The sequence below is a fragment of the Manis javanica genome, chromosome 10, assembly GCF_040802235.1.
Source record: "Manis javanica isolate MJ-LG chromosome 10, MJ_LKY, whole genome shotgun sequence".
Classification (NCBI taxonomy): Eukaryota; Metazoa; Chordata; class Mammalia; order Pholidota; family Manidae; genus Manis; species Manis javanica.
In genome coordinates, this window is record NC_133165.1 from 109,561,801 (window position 1) to 109,582,071 (window position 20,271).

The 20,271-nt window shown below is 53.7% G+C and overlaps 1 protein-coding gene across 1 annotated transcript in view; it reads left to right on the forward strand.

The window, feature by feature from the left end:
* The first annotated feature begins 1,789 nt into the window (after positions 1 to 1,789).
* Positions 1,790 to 20,271, forward strand: part of TRIOBP (TRIO and F-actin binding protein) — a 49,496-nt gene continuing 31,014 nt past the window's right edge. The window contains exons 1-7 of the mRNA XM_017653070.3: positions 1,790 to 1,960; positions 6,088 to 6,227; positions 6,894 to 7,089; positions 8,087 to 8,270; positions 11,675 to 14,063; positions 18,174 to 18,288; positions 18,971 to 20,116. Of these exons, the coding sequence (XP_017508559.3) occupies positions 1,847 to 1,960; positions 6,088 to 6,227; positions 6,894 to 7,089; positions 8,087 to 8,270; positions 11,675 to 14,063; positions 18,174 to 18,288; positions 18,971 to 20,116 (4,284 nt within the window). The 5' untranslated portion in view covers positions 1,790 to 1,846. The remainder of the gene's footprint in view (positions 1,961 to 6,087; positions 6,228 to 6,893; positions 7,090 to 8,086; positions 8,271 to 11,674; positions 14,064 to 18,173; positions 18,289 to 18,970; positions 20,117 to 20,271) is intronic.

The window sequence follows — 20,271 nt, forward strand, 5'->3', positions numbered from 1 at the left end:
AATGAACCTACGGGAAAGCGGTCACCGGGAGCCGGACCCGCCGCTCAGGTTAAACGTGCAGCGGGTCCCGCGCTCAGGGGCATCTGGGCTCCGCCCACCTCCACCACGCCCCTTGTTCTCGGGTTGTCCAATCCCACAGTCTTCGTGTAAATGAAGCCCCTAGAGAGCCTCTGCGAGAGCGGCACGGGCGTGGTCTTTCTCCACCTCCCGGCTAACGTTCCGATTCATTGTTAAAATACCGAGGCTGTGACCTGGGCACCCCACCCCGGGACCCCCTGTGCGCGGAAACCCGGGCCGAGGTTAGTTCTGGGCAGCGAGAAGATGGTGGAGGGAGGAGGCTAGCGGGGAAAGGCAGAGGGGCGAAGGATAAGGGAAGGGAGGTTGGCTGGCTGGAGAGAGGTCCAAGGGGTCTATTCACTGGGTGGGGCATGCGTGTCATATCCACACCTAGAGTGCATTTTAGAGGATTCTGTCAATTGTTGGAGCCAGGGAGGAGGCAGCGGGAGCAGGGAGGGGCACATGGAATAGAGCCCCCGCCCGCCCCCAAGGAGATGAGTCTGAGGCGACGCTTCTTTTTGTGTCCGACCAGGAAAGAACCGCCCCGATTGGGCGGGATGGATGCGCACCCCTGCACCACTGGAAGCAGGGAAAGAGGGGGAGATGACGCCCCAGGGAGGACCTGGAACCCCGGGGCTACCGAGGGGCCACTGGGTGCTCCCCTACAATGTACCCTGCGGCCTGCATAGGTAGAATGGTAGAGAAGAAGCCAGGAGCCTTGGCCCTGGCTGCCCCAGGGAAGGACGTGAAATTCCCTAGCGCTCAGCTGAAACTGGCAGTTAAGGCTGGCTCCCCTGGGCCGTTTGGAGGAAACTCACCAGGTGAGACCTGGTTTGAGCCTCTGACCGGAAGTCACCATAAGGTACATGGCGTCTGGGGATATGGATTCCTCTCACCCCACTCCCACCCTGGGGTTCTTCAAGTCACTACTGTTTGGGCCCCCCTCCCCACCTCCAAGAGCACAGTGTTGGAGCCCTCGGTGGTAACCAGAAGGGAAAGCCCTGTGCTCCAGGCAGACACCAGTTTCTCTTTGGCTAAGCTCTGCCAAAACCTGCTGTGTGACTTTAGGTCAGTTATTTTTGTCCCTGACTTTGCCCTTGACTCTGAAAATGCCTGGTGCCCCTTTTGCCTCACTCCCAGAGTTTCCTGAGGACCTGTGTGAGTTGTCAGTGTGGCCCACCACCCCTCGCTTCCACAGACAGTGGAGAGGCACACAGACCTGGATTTGCATACAGTTTAGCCACTGGCACCTTCAGCAAGTTATGGCACCTCTGTGGGCCTTAGCTGCCTCATCTGAAGTGGGCATTAGTCTGATCTATAATGCAGGATAACTAAGGCACTCAAACTTTGGGGTACATTGGAATCACCTAGGGGATTTGTTTAAAATGCACACCCCCAGGCTTCACCTCCAGAGATCCTGTCTGGGCAGATCCTCGGGGCGGGGGGGACTGGGAACATCCATTGAATGAGCAGCTCAGCTGAGTATCCTTCAGGGTCCCCAGAACACACTTTAAGCAACACCTCAGTAACAGCTAGCAATCACCTGTCAAATGCTTGGCAGAATGCCTGGTGCTTCGTGGGTACTTAATGAATGTTTGTTGAGTGAATAAGTGAAGAGATGAATGAGTGGCAGGTAACCTTGTTTCCTTGGTCCTTGTCTGTGCAGGGCCAACCTGGGACTGGGATCTGGATGGCCTGCCAGCCAGGAGTCGCCTGGTCCTTGTCTCCCCGCTTCTTCCCAGGCCCCACCATTGGATCACCAGAGCTCCCCCGGCCCGACTCAGCCAATATGGAGGGGGTGTCTGGGCTTGCCCCCTGTGAACACTTTGAGGCCAGTGAGTTTGCCCAGAGCTGCTGTCAAAACTGCTTCCACCCTGAGGAGGCCCACAGAGCAAGGCACCAGGTGGGTCAGCTTTCCTGAGTGGTTGTGGTGGTTTGGGATGGGGCATCTGATGGGCTGGGCCTGGCTGGGCCACTAACTTGCAGTTGAACCCAGATACTGGACTTCCTCCTGGGCAGAGCCTCAGTTTTCCCATCTCTATGTTGAGGTGGTGGGACCATGTTATGTTTCCCAAGTGCCAGCCTTTCTCCTCCTGCTTTTATGAGTTTTTTGCTATAGCCTCATATAATCTCTTACTTAGCTTAATTGTTCCTTAAATCAACACCCTTTTTTCACTTTTACTAAGACAAAACTTTACATTACCATCACAAATAGAAAACTAGGATCATGACCTTTATATAGAAGGTTCAAAAGAACGAAAATCAAAATGTCATTAACTTCTAACTATAGAGTATTGTCAGCTGAAGGCTCTGAGCCTGAGTCCTGCTGTCTTTCTGTTAAAAAGGATATTGGCAGGTGTTTAAGAGGCGTTAAAGATACTCCAGCACCTCCTGGAGGTGTTCTCTTTGAAGGAATTGAAGGAGTGAAAGGGGAGGTGTTTTCTCACACTGGGATCTAGGGCAAGCCCTCTACAGGCACTCCCAGCCTCAACCCACTACGGCTCCATCATTCCCAGAGGGTCCTGAGGCTCCTCTTGAGCCTGGAAACCAGTTCCATGCAGGGCATTAGGCTCCAAGAGGTTGACAATGTAAGGGAACTGCCATTCAACTTTGAGCCAGGCAGGCCAGAATTCCTCTCCTCGGTTTGCCATTTACGTGCTGTGTGACCTTCGCTCATTTAGGTGTATCTTTAATGCCTCTCTGCTTCACTCTCCTAATCGGGAAGTGGGGCAACAGGCTTCTCATTCAGAGCGTCTGGCAGCCAAGTCAGATTCAGACCAAGGCTCACATGGTTAATTCAATACACGATAGTTTCCTCTTGGATTCAGACAGGTCTGAGTTCTAGTCTCAGTCCCATCTCTTCCTGGCTGAGATCTTGGGCCAGCTCATGTGTTCACACAGATTGAATAGCTGCTTACAATGTGCCGGGCCTTAAGCTACATGCTGGGCAAACAGTGGTAAATAAAACAGGCAGTCCCAGGTTTGTGGGGGCTTGTAGTCCAGCAAGAGAAATGGAGACTAAGAAAATAATCATGCAAATAATTATGTAATCATGGTAGTTGTAAATGATGTGAAAGAACAGCGAGTGGACAAGGCAAATGATAGGGCATCAGGGAACGTTTCTCCCAGAAAGTGACATTGCAGCTGCTTGGTAAAGGCTGTGGGGGCCTTGGCCAGGGAAGTCCAGAAGAGGAGGAGAGGAAGGGAGCTGTGTGTGCAAAAGCCCTGAGGCAGAAAGGAGGAGGCACCTTGGAGGCCAGTGAGATGGAGGGGCAGAGGAACTCCAGAAGAAGGGTGGAGAATGGCTGAGTCTCACCGGGCCTTTGGGGGCCTTGTGACATACTGAGGAGTTGGGACTTTTTCCTGACACTTGGGGAGCCATTGGAGATTTTAAACAGGGGAGTAATGTGATCAGATTAGCATTTTCCAAAGCCACTCTCACTGCAGGGCAAAGAATGGAGTGCAGGGAATGATGAATTGAGGTAACCAGTGAGGAAAAGGTATAATTACTCATGGCAGAGATGACAGAAACTTTGAAATGGAGACCACTGGGCTTATTTCAGAACTGACTGCACAGGAGAATCTAAAGGATTTGGTGACTGAGTGACACAGGGGGTGGAACATGGCTGACTTGGAAGGTATTTCCTGAGACAGGGTAGTGGGGATGGGAGCCCTGCGTGGAGCTGTCCCTGGTGATGAGTGAGGGGTGCCTGTGGGGGGCGCCCTGGAGACAGTGGCTTTGCTGAGTATACAAGCTCAGGAGCCAGACCTTGGTGGGTGATAGGGGCTCTCAAGTCATCAGTGTCTGGTGCGGATGAAAAGTCTTGCTCACAGACAAGCAGTTTCAAAAACTGGAGTCATAAACTGTGTGTTAAAAAAGCATCCCCACCCTTGATGGAGCTGTGTGTGCGGTTCCCAGGTGGGTCCCTCATTACACCTGGGCGCCAGCTTATCCCTGTGGGACCTGACGAAAGTATCTCCCAGGACTGGAACAGGTTCTGACATCAGCACCTACCCTGCCCTATGCAAAAATGGCCCCAGGTCCCAGGGCAACCCTTCGCTAATGGTTGCTCCAGCTCTCCTAGGATCCTGGGCCGTCTGCCTCTCTGCCCTATTCTCAGTTGAGCCCCCCATAGCCTGGGAGATCTGGGGACCAGTTATCCCTGGAAATCATACACCCCTTTTCATGTATTCTCAAGAGTATTTAACATTCTATTGATTTAACACTAATAAAGTTCTATTTGATATTTTTACATAATTATACTGAGGAAGGTACAGACCAGGCACTGCTCTAAGCCCTTTACAAACACTAAGTCATTTAATTCTCAGAGCGCTCCTGGAGGTGGGTCCTCTTACCATCCCAGTTTTATAGAGAAACCCGGGCTCAGGGAGGGAAGGCTGTCTGAGGTCACTCAGCTGGAAGGTGGAGGTGCCAGGATTGGGCCTGATGTCTGTCTGAGGACAGAGCCTATGCTGACTGCCTAGACAGGAAATCAGAGCTGGGGACTGGTTGCTGGACCGCTCATGTGGGCGGTGGGCAGTAATAGGGGCACAGGGTGAAAGGGATGGGGTGCCAGGTTGGGCGCTGGGTCCTCCTGGGCCCAGCTGGGCTGGGACCCCTTGGTGATGCCCAGTGAACTGCTCCTCATTCACGTGGCAAGGTCCCCAGGGCAGCCAAGGCGCCAGGCTGGGCTGTGGATCTGACACCTCCTGCTGCCGGGCTCTGATCAGAATCTGGCTCCGGGGCAGGGGACGAAACTGAACCCAGACAGACCTCCTCTGGCTTGGAGGGCGCCACAGACACCCAGACCCCACTCCTCGCCACTGCCCGGGTCCTGCCTCTGGTAGCCTTCTTGGAACCACTGGAGTCTGTGCCCACCCTGGGGCTGTGGCTTTGGCCCTGGGCTCTACGCTCCAAGGTCCCCAGGGAGCCATGCCTAGGCCCCCGCCCAGCCGGCTCTCAGGTGAGCCACAGGGATCAGGTTACCCCGGTGTCATGTCCCGCATTGTTCTTGGCTAGGCCCTGGCTTATGAAACAGTAATGAGGGGCCCCTGTTCCTGCAGCCCGCCCCTCTAAGGTTTCCACTGCCTCGGCCGCTGCTGCCACGGCTCAGAGTTGTGGCCTGGGAGGGCGGCAGCGTGGGGGCCTGAGCTGGAGCCCCCCGGGAACGAGGGTGCTGACAGCCGACAGCCGCAGCCACCAGAGCCCAGGTAACCTGAGACAAGGCAGGGTACAGGGTGCTGTGGCCGCTTTCTCCCACCACCGGGGAGGGCCCTGCCACCCCGGGAGGTGGAGAGGAGTGGGGGGGCCTTCTGGGAGGTGAGCAGCCGTTCCCCCTGGGTAAGCCCAGCACCAGCCTTTCCAGGTGTGGCCTTGCTGAGGGCTGGAGGGAGAAGCAGTGGCTAGGGCCCCGCCCTTGCCCCTGGGGCCTTGACCCCCTAGCCCCGGAGCCCCCCACCCGTCCTTTAGTAGGGCAAACCTGTTCTGTCCTCCAAGGACTTATTTTCCCATCTCCTCCTCTCCCAGCCTACCTCTTCCTCCCTCAGACCTTTTCCTTCATTCTGCAAGCTGGCTTAATCCTGCGTCCTCTACCCTCCCTCCTCACCCTTGTCCCCTTTGGGGCCTTTTGTCACTTCACGTCCTCAAACTCACACACACATATGTGCCAACACACACATATACATAAACTTCCATGCACCTGTGCAAACATATGCATTAGAGTACCCACTGGATTTGCATATACATGCATGCATGTGTGCATACTTGCACACGCAATGGCTTTACACACACACACATACCTATACACACATGCATGCATGCACACCCTGTGTACCTCTGCCAGCACCCCGGCGTGGGTCCCATGGGGCGCTTCCATCTTGACAGGCAGCTCTCCTGGAGAAGTGTGATATCCCAGGAGATGCTGGGAGGTTCTTCCACACCACCAGGAGGAGATGGGGGGAGGGACTGGGCAGGGGAGGGGATCCCCCACGTGGGCCATGAGCTGCCTCCTCTCTCCAATTCTGTCCCAGGATCCCAGGAGCCCTCCAAGTGCTGAGGTACCCTACTGTGACCTGCCCCGCCGCCTGCCTGCACCTGAGGACCCACTTGGTGCTCCAACCTCCTGCTGCCAGTCTGTGGTGGGCCTGGGCTTCAGTCCAGGGCCTGAGAGGTAGGTAGAGCCCTGGGGGCTGGGGAGGGCCTCCCTAGGGTAGGATGCCTTTAGCCACCCCATCTGATACCCCTTCATGTTGGCAGCACCTGTCTGATGGCTGTTGGTGTGGGTCACAGGGTCAGTCCACACAGGCAGGCTGTGGGCATTCCCTCAGGCCCTAGCTCAGCTTCACTCCATGGTATGGAGAGCTATGCACCTGCCCTGAAGTGGGCATGGTCCACAGCCTGCTCACATTTCCTGGTTCCCTTTGCACAGTTTTAAAATATCAGTCTCTCAAAGACCCCTGTTAGCCCCATGCAATTCTATCTTCCTCTCTTACTGAGCTTGAGGACCCCACTCCTAATCCAGTGACAGAGGGTTGGTGCTGGGGCCACAGCCCTGGTTCACAATGCAGCTCTGTCTTGCCTTCGCTCTGTGAACTTGGTCAGTCCCTTGACCTCTCTGAGACTCAGTTTCTTTATCTGTAAAACAGGAATCACTACACTCACTTCAAAAGGAGGTTGTAGCTAGACATGGCAGCTCATGTAAAGAACCATCACAGAGATCCCTCAGTTTTGGCTCTTCCACTCTAATGTAAGGTGTGGGTGTCCCTGGGTGGAGGTGTTACTCCCTCATTCCCATTCCTTTCTGGAGAAAAAGTCATGAATCTGTGTCCTCTCCCAGGGGCCCGTTGGCAGAGCTTCCTGCAGAGGGCTCCAGAGCCGCCTCCAGAGGCAGGAGCTGGGAACCAGGGGCAGTGCCCTATCTGGAGGGCCTGGCCTCCCCACCGTGCGGCAGCTTCGACGAGGGCCCTGACTCTGGCCCCAGCTCCAGCCCTGCCTGTGACACCCCTGATGATACCAGCAGCGCGTCCTCCACGGTGAGCTGGGCGCAGGAGGCCAGGAGCAAGGGCAGATCACCCTCTGTGCCAGCCCTGAGGTCTCACCCAAATGTCCAGACAATGGCTGAGCCTCTCACACCAGGGAACTGGGCCAGGGTCACCTGGAGACTTGGCTGGAGCCTCAGGCCACCCAGACCAACCACCTGGGAGGGGAAGGGGTCTCTGCAGGGCCAGCACAGGGGGCCGAGAGTCTAGCTCTGCAAAGAGGGAAGAAGGAGTTTCAGTTCACAGGAAGTTCCAGTGAATCAGCAGCGGGCTCAGGCTGCCAAAACCTCTCAAATCACAGAGGACCAGGGTGTTGGGCGTGGTGTCCAGAGCAAGCATGGGACTGGCCCTAAGCCCTGCCCTGGTCACACCCTGCCGAGCCCGTGACCAGCCCTGGCATAGATTTCCAAGGGACAGAGAAAAGGGAGCAGGTCGGGGTGGGGGTGCACCGGCAAGGGCTGGGGGCTATTTGGCCGGGAGAAGAGAGACCCAGGGAAACTTGGGGGGGCAGGGTTTTCACCCCTCAAAGGGCTGTCCTGGAGCAGAAGGGGCAGGTTATCTATGAACTTCCTGGGCCAAAGATGGGAAGGTAGGCAAGGGCTTAAGAAAGCTTACCACCAGCTTTAAGGTTTGGGGGTGGGAAAACTGAGGCCCAGAGAAGGGAAGCCCCACATCTTGGAAGTGAAGGGGCCGCGCTTTGAACCCACCTCTCTGGACCCTGGGAGTGTCTCAGGAGGGGGCTGCCATGCCAGTGCCCTCATACCACATGCTCAGACTGCCTGGGTTCAAATCCCCTCTCACATAAACCATTTTCCAGCTGTGTGACTTTGAGCAAGCTCTTGGCTCCAATGGACAGGCTGCCTTACAGAGTTGATTTAAGATTATCTGAGTTAACACCTGCAAAGAGCCCAGCAGCGAGCTAGGTATACAGCAGGTGCTTATTCAGTGTCTGTTCCTTGCCCTTTCGCTTTCTCCTCCCCTTCTCTGGCAGAACTGGGACACTGACGAGTGGTGGAAGGAGGCGCCCGCCTGGGACGAGCTCACTGTGATGATCCCGAGGAAGCCCCAGGAGGGGCCAAGAGCTGACAGTGCCCGAAGGGCTCCACATCTCCTCACCCAGCCCCCTGCAGGACGAGATGCTGCAGGCCAGAAAAAGGAGGTCCCTGTGATCACAGGTGCGGTGATAGCCTGGGACCTGGGACCCAGAGAGCCATCCCATTGGTCATCTGAGTCCCTGGGCACATTTCACTTTGGTAGCCTGAGTCTTAGCAATAGTAACAGTTCCCCTGTAGTTATGTAGCAGCCATGATGTGCCATGCTACCTGCTTTAAATATATCATCTCATGACCGGTTAGTTAGGATCAGGTTGCAATAGACAAAAACTGGCTGAACACAAATGGAATATCTCACATACATAAAAATTTAGAGGGATGTGACTTCAGGCATAGCTGGATCCAGGTGTTCAAACAGTATCAGAAATCTGGTCTCAGCTATGTTTTCTTCTGTATTGGCTTCATTCTCAGCTAGACCTCCCCCAGTAGTAGCATGATGAGCAGCGGTACCAGACTGTATTCTACCTGCTTATCACCTCCCAAGAAAGAGGGCACAATCTTCCCAATTGGTATAATTAAAGTCCCAGGAAGGGTTCTCCCTGGGGGACCCACCATGAGTTGTATATCCAACCTGGTGATCAGATGGGGTCAACCCCCTGTACAAACCTCGTGGCCTGAGAGTGGGGGAAAGGAGATTGCCCAAAGGAAGCCAGGGTGATCCTATTCCCAGAGAAAGGGGAAAGAAGGCTGCCACCAAGCCCACAGATGCCCATGACACTGGTCAGCATCTCCCGAGTGTGTGAGCCCAGTACAGGCAATGGGAGCTTGCAGAGCATGGGAGGTGGGGAGAGGAGGTGGTGTGGGGGGGTTACCAGCAATCAGACCCTCCCTCCAGACCTGTTTCTCCTGCAGCCTGTTCTACATCACCACCATTCTAGTGGCTTAGGCTCCAAGTCTTGTGTTGTCCTAATTTTTCTCTTCCTTTACCCTTTGTGTCCAATCAGCAGCACTTTTGGTCGGTGTTGCCTCCGAAACACACCTGAGATTTCTGCCTTTCTTGCCATCTGTACCAGCACCCTCTGGCCAACTGCCCCTTCAAGCTCTCCTGTTTTTGCCTGGCCCTTTCCAGCCACAGCAGCTGAAGCCATCTTTCAAAAACATCAATAAGATCTTGTCACCACCCCACCCCCATTGCCTCGGCCTCTCAAGCACTGGGGTGAGGGTGTGTGGGAATAATAGCACAAAGGAACCAAATGACACCCTGGGGTGGGAATGGCCTGATGGGCAGGTGGGATTGTGTACTAAATACTTGCTTTTTGCTCCTAAACACAAGGGTGGTACTGGGGGGGGACCTTTACTGTGTGACTTGTTTGATCAAAGGTGGTCACCACTGGCCACCTGGTGGCAGATTCTGAAATTGCAGGCAGGGGGCTAAGGCCAGGAGGACATCTCTAAGATGCCTGGAAATCCTTAACATCTCTCTGGGGGCACCTCCGAATCTGCACAGGACACTTTGTGGGACAGACTGCGCAGAGCCCCGTTGGCAGAGGGACAGGGCACAGCATGCCCTAGGATGTCTGTAGAGCCTGTCCTGTATGCCCACCAAGGGGGCTACAGGAGTGAAGTCAGATCCTGGGTGGGCCAGGCTCAAAGGGATGCTTAAGATGGACAGGGAAGAGAAGAAGCCGGCGCTGGAGGCACTGACCTGGCTGCGAGCCCCTGGGAGTGGTGGCAAATGCCATCTCTGCCAGCACCCATGCTCAGAGGGTGGGAAGACTCCAGGACAAGGCAGAACTCAGAACTGGAAGGTGGCAGCACAGTATCATTGAGCATGCTGGTGTGCTAAGTGCTTTTCTAAGCCCAGGACTTAGAATGGAAAACAAGAAGGCTAGGCCCTTACCAGTGCTTAGTCCAGAGGCTTGTGGGGGCAGGCAGACTCTCTTGCCAGCCATGGGAAATCCCTGGATTTTATTCCCAGTGCAGTTTGGAGCCCCACAAGTTTCTTCTAACCTTTTAATTTGAAATAATTTTAGATGTATAGAAGAGTTGCAAAGATACGAAGTACAGAGAGTCTCTATTGTACCCCTCACCTGGGATCCATGAATGTTGACATCTCACATTACCATAGCACAGTGATCAAGTTGAGAAGTTAACACTGGCACAGTCCTGCTAACCTACAAACTTTATTCATACTCACCCATTTTCCCACTACTGCTGTCCCTTTCTGGCCCAGGATCCCACACTGCACTTGGTTACCACGTCTCCTTCATTTACTCCAATCTTGATAGCTTTTCTGTCTCCCATTATAAGCAGGGGTGAGCTCACCAGGTTTGCTTTGGGAAAGGGTCTCCCTGGGTGGAAGTTGACCTTGGGCTAGATCCACATGTTGGAGGACTATTGCTACCATCCAGGAGAGAAATGAGAGTAGCTGCGAGTGGGGAGGAGGGAGGAGATGGATTTGGAGGGTCGCAGGCCCTCAGACAAGAACACTGAGAATTCCTAGTGCCTCTGTGGGCTCGGTGCCAGTTCCCTGCTGGGTGCTGGAAATTCAGACTTCACTGGCGCTAGCTCAGAGGGTCTGGAGAAAGCAGAGCTTTCAAAGTGGGAGGAGGCGGGATCTTCAGCATGGCCTTCAGTGAAGGCAGTCATGGCTTGTCAAGATGAGGCCAAGGCACTGTGCTTCTCTCCTGAAGCACCAGCCCAGGGGTGTGCACACAGCGGGTGCCCACCACATGCTCAGTGACCAAGGGACTGAGCAGGGTTGAGGGTGACACTGAGATCATGGTGGCCCATTCATGGTGATGGGAGTTGTGCAAGAGTCCCTCTTCAGGGCAGTTACATTAATCCCTTAGACCAGGACTTCTTAAATTGTAACGTGCATGAAGATTGCCTGGGAATCTTATTAAAATGTGGATTCTGGTGCCCTGTGCCCAGGGTGGGCCCTGAGGGTACACATGTTTATCAAGCTCCCAGGTGAGGCTGATGCTGCTGGCCCATCCCATCGCGGGCCTCAGGGCAGGAACCTCTGGGTTTAAGGAATGGGAGCTTTCTAGAGTTCTCACACAAGAAAGAGGCCCATTAAAAGAAATGGCGAAATTTCTTGGAATCCAGTTGTGGGAAGTAGAACAGGGAACGGGAAGTTGTCAGGCACCTGATGCTTGGCCCGCCTCTCCCTTCCTGGGGTCCCTCAGGCTGTTGTCCGGCTGCTCTCTCTGCGGATGCTTCTTCTCTGACTTGTCTGTGGACTCCCGAGTCACATGACTTTCCAGCTCTGACACCTCCCCCACCACTGAGTCGGCTTGAGTCTCAATTTCAAATTTCTAGCCTCAGTCAGGCTTGAGAGAGACATCAAAGCCCTCCTCCTCTGCTTTGGTCAGAGGGTGGAGCCACTTGGTCTGGACTGTGGGTCTTCCAAGAGGAAAGTGTAGGGTCTTCCCTAACCATCTGTCCCAGGGGACAAAGAAAGGTCACGTGTGAGAGCTGCCTGGCCTCTCCCCTTACCTTGAACTGGCTTCTTCTCTCTCCAGACACTGAGAGTGGGAGCCGAAATACTGGACAGCACTGGGCAAAGCTCCGGGGAGAAAGTGGGTACTTCTCCTTGGAGCCGCACCGGTCAACGCTAAGCCAGGCTTCCTCTGCGACACCACAGAGTGGACCTCGAAGTGCCACCCACCAAGCCCCCTCTCTCCATCGCTCTGCCCAAAAGGGAGTTAGCCAGACGGCTTTCACACAACCTGACACCCCCAAAGCCTCTTCTTTCCACCGAGCCACCCAACGGGATACTCCCAGGACTTCGTCTGCCCAACAGGACACCCCCAGGACTTCTCCCACGCAGCAGAACACCCCCAGAGCATCCTCCCCTGCAAGAATCGCTCAACGGGACACCCCCAGAACCTTCTCCCCCAACTGGACCTCCCAACGGGACACCCCCAGAGCCCCTTCTCCCAACCGAACCTCCCAACGGGACACCCCCAGGACCTTCTCTCCCAACCGGACCTCCCAACAGGACATCCCCAGAGCCTCCTCTCCCAACCGGACCTCCCAACGGGACACCCCCAGGACCTTCTCTCCCAACCGGACCTCCCAACAGGACATCCCCAGAGCCTCCTCTCCCAACCGGACCTCCCAACGGGACACCCCCAGGACCTTCTCTCCCAACCGGACCTCCCAACAGGACATCCCCAGAGCCTCCTCTCCCAACCGGACCTCCCAACGGGACACCCCCAGAACCTTATCCCCCAACCGAACCACCCAACGGGACACCCCCAGAGCCTCATCTCCCAACCGAACCACCCAATGGGACACCCTCAGAGCCTCATCTCCCAACCGAACCACCCAACGGGACACCCCCAGAGCCTCATCTCCCAACCGGACCTCTCAATGGGACACCCCCAGAGCCTCATCTCCCAACCGAACCACCCAACGGGACACCCCCAGAACTTCTCATATTCAACAGAACACCTCCAGAGCCTCTTCTATCCAACGAGACAACCCTAAAACCTCTTGTACTCAAAGGGATAATCCCAGAACTTCTCATACCCAAAGGGACAATCTGCTATCCTCTTCCTTTCGGCGAGACAACCTTGGGGCCTCCTCCCCTCAGTGCTGCACCCAGCAGGACAATCCTGGACGATCATCTCCCCGTCGCTCCGCTCAGTGGAACAATCCCAGGAATTCTCCCCATCGTACCAACAAAGATATCCCCTGGGCCTCCTTTCCCCTCCGGCCAACCCAGAGTGAAGGTCCCCGAACTTCTTCCCCACTTCGCTCCAAGCAAAGTGAGATTCCCTGGGCATCGATCACCCTTCGGCCAACTCAAAGTGACAGGCCTCAGACTCAAAGTAGACCAGCTCAGCGTGACCCGCCCCTGTCCTCTGGCCCTATGCAACACCACTCACCATCCGGGGCCACTTCCTCCTCCCTTAACCCGGGCCACCACAATGCCTCCCGGACTTCCTCGCCTCTGAACCCCGCTCCCCGCAGGTCATCCCAGCCCTCTCTTGAGCCCTCCCCGCCTCCCTGTGCCGTGTGCATTGGGCACCGGGATGCCCCTAGAGCCTCTTCACCTCCTCGCTATTTGCAACATGACCCTTTCTCCTTCTTCCCAGACTCCCATGCATCTGAAGGTGAGTTGCCCCACCACGATCCCCCCTACATGCCCCCGGCTGTGTGCATTGGACACCGGGATGCCCCCCGGGCTTCCTCACCTCCCCGCCACACTCAGTTTGACCCCTTCCCCTTCCTCACAGATACATCAGTTACTGAGAACCAGTCCCCCCAGCACGACCCTCCTCAGTTCCCCCCACCTGTGTGTATTGGGTACCGCAATGCACCTCGGGCCTCCTCCCCACCACGCCAGGCCCCAGAGCCCTCCCTCTTGTTCCAGGATCTCCCTAGGGCCAGCACCGAGAGCCTTGTCCCCTCCACAGACTCTCTGCATGAGCCCCCCCACATCCCCACCCCTGTGTGCATTGGGCACCGAGATGCACCATCCTTCTCCTCCCCACCACGCCAGGCCCCTGAGCCCTCCCTCTTCTTCCAGGACCCCCCAGGGACTAGTATGGAGAGCCTGGCCCCTTCCACTGACTCTCTGCATGGCTCCCCAGTGATGCCCCCGCAAGTCTGCATTGGGCACCGGGATGCACCGCGAGCCTCCTCCCCACCCCGCCATCCCCACAGTGACCTAGCTCTCCTGGCCTCCTCACCTCCACCAGGCAGCGCAGGGGGCTCCCGGGGCTCAGCACCCCCTGGGGAGACCAGGCACAACCTGGAGAGGGAGGAGTATACCATGCTGGCTGACCTGCCCCCACCCAGGAGGCTGGCGCAGAGGGAGCCAGGGCCCCAGCGCAGCAACGGGGGGCGCACCCGCAGCCCTGGCCGTGCAGAGGTGGAGCGCCTCTTCGGGCAAGAACGCAGGTGAGCCCCGGGAAGGGTCAGCCAGGTGGGCTGGGGAGGAGGCTCGGGCGAGGGACAGTTGGAAGGTTCACAGGCTTATGTTGGCAGATGGAAAGGGTCCAGACCCCTACCCTGTTACTTGCTGGCTCTGTGACCTTGGGCAAGTCACTTCTCTCTCTGTTTCCACATCTTAGGAGGTTTTGGGGTTTTTTGACAATGAAATGATACTGTGCACAGCCTAGTGGTTAAGAGTAAAGACCAGGGTCAGGCAGGCTGGTTCAAATCCTGGGATCAAAACCGCTCCCCAACCTGTGACCTGGTAAGGTAATTTGACCTACCTGAGCCTCAGTTTCCTCATCTGTAAAATGATAACATTAGTACATTAATTTAAATGAGGTTAAAGTCTCAAACCCTGTGTTTGATCCAGAGCCAGAGGTTTATTTTGTTTTCCCTCATTATATAAGAGAGAAGAAGAAAGTATCATGGTTCTTTTGGGGCACGACAAAGATGTCAATTTAAAACATAAGGCCACAGCCACATATTTTTAAGTAAAAGGGCTCACAGGATTAGACCTTGAAGAGGTTAACTGTGACTTTCCTGAGACAGGGCCTGAAGTCCAGGTCTCCTGCCAGTCTCCTTGGTCAGCAGCACTGCCCAGGTGGTTTATGATCACACACAGCATCCTCGTTTCCACAACCGCAGGGAGGGGAAACATTTCCTCCTGAGCTGGCTGAGATTTCTTTTGCCAGCAGTTCCAGACTTGCAATTTTCAAGGATCAGGGCTGGAATTCCTTTAGTTTGAGTCAAGAGAACAAAAAGCAGGTCTGGAAGTCTCAAATTTTTACAGTGTACAAGTCAGTGAATTATAGTGTATTTACCAAAAGGTTGATAACAACCATCACCACAACCTAATTTTAGAACCTTCCTTTTACCCTAAAGAAACAGGTAGTATTTTGTATCCAGAATTCCTCTCTTTTTTGTCCAGTAGGCAATATTTTTCTCTTAGAGTTGCATCTCCACGAGAAACCTCTCTTATTCTTCAAATTTACTTTTCCAATAAGTTTGGTCCATTTACTATCAAGGTGACAACTTTGTGGTCTCCAATATTAGTATAATTCTTTGGCCTTTTTTTTTCTTTTTAAAGAAAAAGCACTCATTTTCTTAAGGCAGTTTCAGGTTCACAGCAAAATTGAATGGAAAGTACAGAGAGTTCCCACAGACCCCCTTCCCCACACTTCACACACAGCCTTCCGCACTGTTGACATCTGTGCACCACAGTGGTTCATTTGCTACAATCCATGACCTATATTGACCCGTCGTCAATATCTGAGTCCATAGTTTACATCGGAGTTCACTCTTGGTGTTGAACATTCTGTGGATTTGGACAAATGTTTGCCATGTATCCATATTATGGTATCATCAGGGTAGTTTTACTGCCCTAAAAACTCCCTTTGTCTTTGGCCTTTTTATGATGACTATTTTTGGTCTGATGTCAAGTTACATACCTTTATTTGATAATTCAGTAGAGACACCAAGGTCCTTAAACCAAAGTTAAATTTTCTTCTTTTTCTTACAGGGATAACTTTTAGAGAGATAAAGGGTTTATAATAGAAATCAGGAATGTGCTTATGCTTTTGTTAACCATTTAATTGTTTTTATATAGATACTGCTATTTTATTTTATTCTCTTTGAAGTTGATTACCTTTTTAAAAATTTTTTTGAAGTATAACTGATATACAAAAAAACTACATATATTCAATATATACATTTTGGTGGAATAGATTATTTATGGTTAACCAAAGTGTTATAACTATGAGTAATTGTCTTCCTCTTATATGGCATTTTTTCCAAGTAGAAAACTATTTGTCCTCTGAACCTGAAAATGTAAAGCCTATTTAAGTATCTGTAGAAGACAGACTGAAATTTATGAATTTATGAGTGGGTGGCTATAGAGTTTACTTTTATTTTCTCCCATTTCCCATTCATTGAACATTTATTTATTGAGCATCTACTCTGTCCAAGCATTGTCAAACTAAGTCTGGAATTCTTTTCTTGAAGGGCTATCACATTAAAGCATTAGGAGTTTTGGCTGGATATCTTCATTTTTTTTCACTAGATGCCTTTGGAATCTCTTAGACTAATATAATCGTTTCATAGTTTCTTGACTTCAAAACAGAGCCCTCATGGAATTTACTAGATGTGATGGCTTTTGTCCTTTAATACTCTCTGGAAGTGGAAGAGCCCATCCAAGCTTCCAAAAGAAGATAAAGATAGACCTGTTGAGATAAAGTTAGACCTGTTAACTTCCAAATTCCAAAGTTTCCTTTGTCACCCTTGGCATAGCCACACCAACACTCAGGAACAGAACAGATGGCCCGAGAGGACACTCCTGCTTAGCATCAGAAAGCTGGGTCTCTGTTGGAGTCATCAACTCCTTGAGTCCTTCACTCCTATTTCAGTTTCACGCAGGGGTGGAGGGACTTCTCACAAGGGATGGTCACTGAGCAAGCTGGAGTTTATATGGAAAATGCATCCACTCAAAAGAGCATACATTTACTTCCCAACCCTGCACTGACTACTTTCTGCCATTGTCTTCCCTACCTAGCCACATTTGGGGCTTTTGCATCACAGATGCTCCTACCCCCAGTTCTGGGGGAAATTTACTGTAAGGCCTTAGAGCAAAGAACTGCCCTTCTCCGAATTAGATTAAAAATTGCACCTGATCAGGCGGCCCTCAAACTTAGAAACTCTTCCTCCCAGGGGAGGGAGCTTTGGTTCCCTGGGTGTCAGGTAAGAGTCACTAAAAACTCAAATTACTTTATGGCTCTGATTCTGATGACACCGGCAAAAGCCCTAAGACAGTCCCAACACACCCAAAGCCATTTCCTTCTCTCTGAGGCCTGTGTAGAGTTCCAGCAGAGTTCTCCTGCTGGAGGCAGAGGGCCGAGCATCTGATTCTGCTCAGACCTCAGCAGTTTCCTCTTCCCTTTGTGCTGGCTCGGTCGGGGCTCGGGGCTCAGCACCAGGTCATCTGTTTCAGGCTTCCCCCAGTTCAGTTCAGTCATTAGAGTCAGAGCTCCATTTGTCACCTGAGATAAAGTCAGACCTGTTGAAATAAACATCCAGTGGAGTGGTTAAGTTTTTTGTTTTGACCCCCTTCCATATGGGAGAGGAGAGATGTGCCCAGATTTTGTTCGGTGTTCCTACCTTTCAACAGAAATGTCATGTGAAATATTAATAACCGTGGCTACCAATTATGTAACAAGACAACTAACTGGAAATATGGACTTTTTACAGCTTCTCTTAGAAGTTATCTTCATTGGATTAGCCAACATCTGAAGTCCAGGTGTCTTAGAAATGACATTTGCATGGACAGTTGTGTTGGCCTTTCTAAAATTTTGGAGGAAGAGAAGATATTTCTTCCTTCTGATCTTGGTGAGAGCTCTTTTCCCAACAGCTAGGATGGCCTGGAGTTTTCAAGGCTTAGAACTGGAATCCTGAGAACTGAGGGGAAAAATAGGTGGGCCTGGGAAATCCAAAACTTACCTTATGGACAGGAAGAGGGTATAAAGAATGGAATATGGGGACACATTACATTCTGCATCTCCTGACCTTACCTCCTAGATTTATGCGATATGAGATGAGCTGGTCAAGGGTTTGGCACCCAGAACACAGGAAGTGCCCAATAAATGTTTTCCATTATGATCATCACAGTGCCTGGTACACAGTAGGTGCTCAGTAAATCTTAATTCTAACCAGTCTAATGGATTGGTCCCACTTTGTCTGGGAGTGAGTGTGGGTTGCTGGTGGGGGCTGTCAGAAATAGAAAGTACTGAGGGAGACAGGAGGCAGTCAAGGCCAAAGCTGATCCCCACCTTTGCTCACCCCTTTTCTCATTTTATCACTCCATAAGGCAGGGAGAATAGAATGGTGTCGACCATCCTCATTTTTTAGAAGGGGAAACTGAGGCCCTAAGAATATCATTGCTCACTTAGGGCCCCTCAGTGAGCCTGTGGTGGGTCCCTGGATCTCCCACGTCCCCTCCCATTGGGGGTAAGAGTATAGGAGCTGGGGTTCTGGGAGTGGGACAGTCCCAAGGGCCCTCAGAGGGGTGGCAACATTTGCTCATAGGAAGTCCGAGGCACCGGGGGCCTTCCAGGCCTGGGATGAGGGGCGGTCACAGCGGCCCAGCCAAGGTCAGAGCCAACTTCTCCGAAGACAGTCCAGCCCTGCCCTCAGCAGGGAGGTGAGCACTGCCAGCCTGCCCTGGGCCCCCAAAGGGTGGGCCACTACTTCTCCCCTCCCCCAAGTGCCAGGCAGGGGGCCCGGGAAGGGGTCCTGTATGAAAGGCTCAGAGTCCCAATCATGGGTGTTCAGCTTTCCCATCTCCTGAAAAGCCAGCAGCTCTTGGCAAAATTGCTAAGGACCCCAGATTAGTCCTTTGAAGATGGCTTTTCCTTGCTGCCCCTTCCTTCATTAAGTACTGCTGCCTTGAGAAGTTTTTAGGGAAAGCCTCTGATGCATCAGCCCAGCTCTGAAAGCTGTCTCTTCTAGGTTGGGGGTTTGTATTTTTAAAGAAACTCTTAGAGGGCAAGGCCTGACCTGGTGGAAAGGCATATCGGTGGTGGAAATTCCGGCACCTGATAGCCCAGGCTGGAATCAGTATCCGCCGGGAGGGGAAGCCAGGAAAGTGAGCAGCATTTTGCAGATCTCTTCCTGAAACTGAGGACAGGGGGTGCGAGGGAAGAGCTGACACCCTCAAGGATCCAGTGACCCTAGGTACTTTTGTCCTGCTTTAGTCCAGGTTGCTGTGTAGACACAGCTTGCCTCTCCCTGGAGGCCTGGCTCAGATCCCAATTTTCCATCTTCCTAGAGAGAGACACCTTGTTGGTCCTGGGGCCTCACCCACCTCCTCACCTCATCTTCAGGTAACCAAGCTGCTTGTAAAGCAGACAGAATCAGCCCAGTGGAGCAGAGCAGAGCCCTCTCATCCCAGGAGCCCCGAGAGGCAGCCTGAGGGGAACCGGCAGCTTCAGAGGCCCTCATTGCCCTCAAGGACATCACCCAGGACCCCTGAGAGGGAGCAGCGGACAGAGAGACTTCTGGAAAGTGGCCGGGTGGGCCCACGACAGCCTCTGCAGGGGTGTCAGAGTCAGGAGGAAACTCCAGGATCCCGAGGCCCTGCCAGATACCCAGAGAGAGGCTGGAGAAGCCAGGAGGAGGGCCCAAGTATGGGGGCCTGGCAAGAACTTGGGGAGCCCAGTCAGGGGGCTGCCAGAGCCTGGGAGGAAACCTGGAAGGGCCCTCCCAGGGAGTCTGAAGAGAACTGGGGGCAGCCAGGGGGCCCCACTTGCCTCAGGGGACAGTCAGAGGCCTGGGAAGGGCCCCTCAGTAATGGGCTGCTGGAACCCCAAGACAGGCCAGCTCAGAGGGGCTGGGGCAGCCTGCAAGAGCTGTCCAGTCCTCATCAGCCTATGAGCTCCCCAGAGAATTCCATAGTGGGCCCCTCAGAGTTCTCACAGTCCTGGAGGTCTGAGACATTGACTGCCACAGGCCGGGGGGCCGAGGGAGCATGCCCACACCTGACTGGCACTGAGAGGTGCCCTGAGCTTGACTGGAAGGACCTCCTGGGCCTTCTTGGAGCCCCCAGAGAGGGGGCTTGGGCTCCCAGGGAGGAGCCAACACTTGACTCCCATCTTCCCAGGCTGGACTGGGAAGGCCTCGTGGAGCTTCTGCAGGCCCAGCTGCCCAGCAAGGACCCAGCTGGACACAGGGGTGGCCTGGGCACGGCTTCAGGGGCAGAACTGGGTTTCCCAGGCACAAAAGATGCCCTGGAGCAGAAGCAACACAGCCAGCCCGAAGGCTGGCAGGAGAGCACACTAGTCAAAGGACACGGCCCCCGGCAGTGGCCCCAGAGCTCAGCCCAGCCATCCAGCCCTGCCTGCATCTCCACCCAGTGGCCAAAGACCAAAGTGACAAGTAGAGCAGAGACCTCCGCTATGGCTGGTTTGGAGGACACAGGCCAGCTGGGGAGCAGTAGCCCTGCAGAGGGCCCCGGCTTGCCAGCATGGGAGGTAAGTCAGTCCCACTTCTGGGGGGCAGCCTGAAAGCCAGCGCCACCACAGACAAGTGCCCTGAGAAAGGCCTTCCCCCAGATGCTGTACACCCTTTAAGGCTCAGCCCCAATCCTCCCTCCTGAGGACCTTTCCCAACCGCCAAATGGGACAAC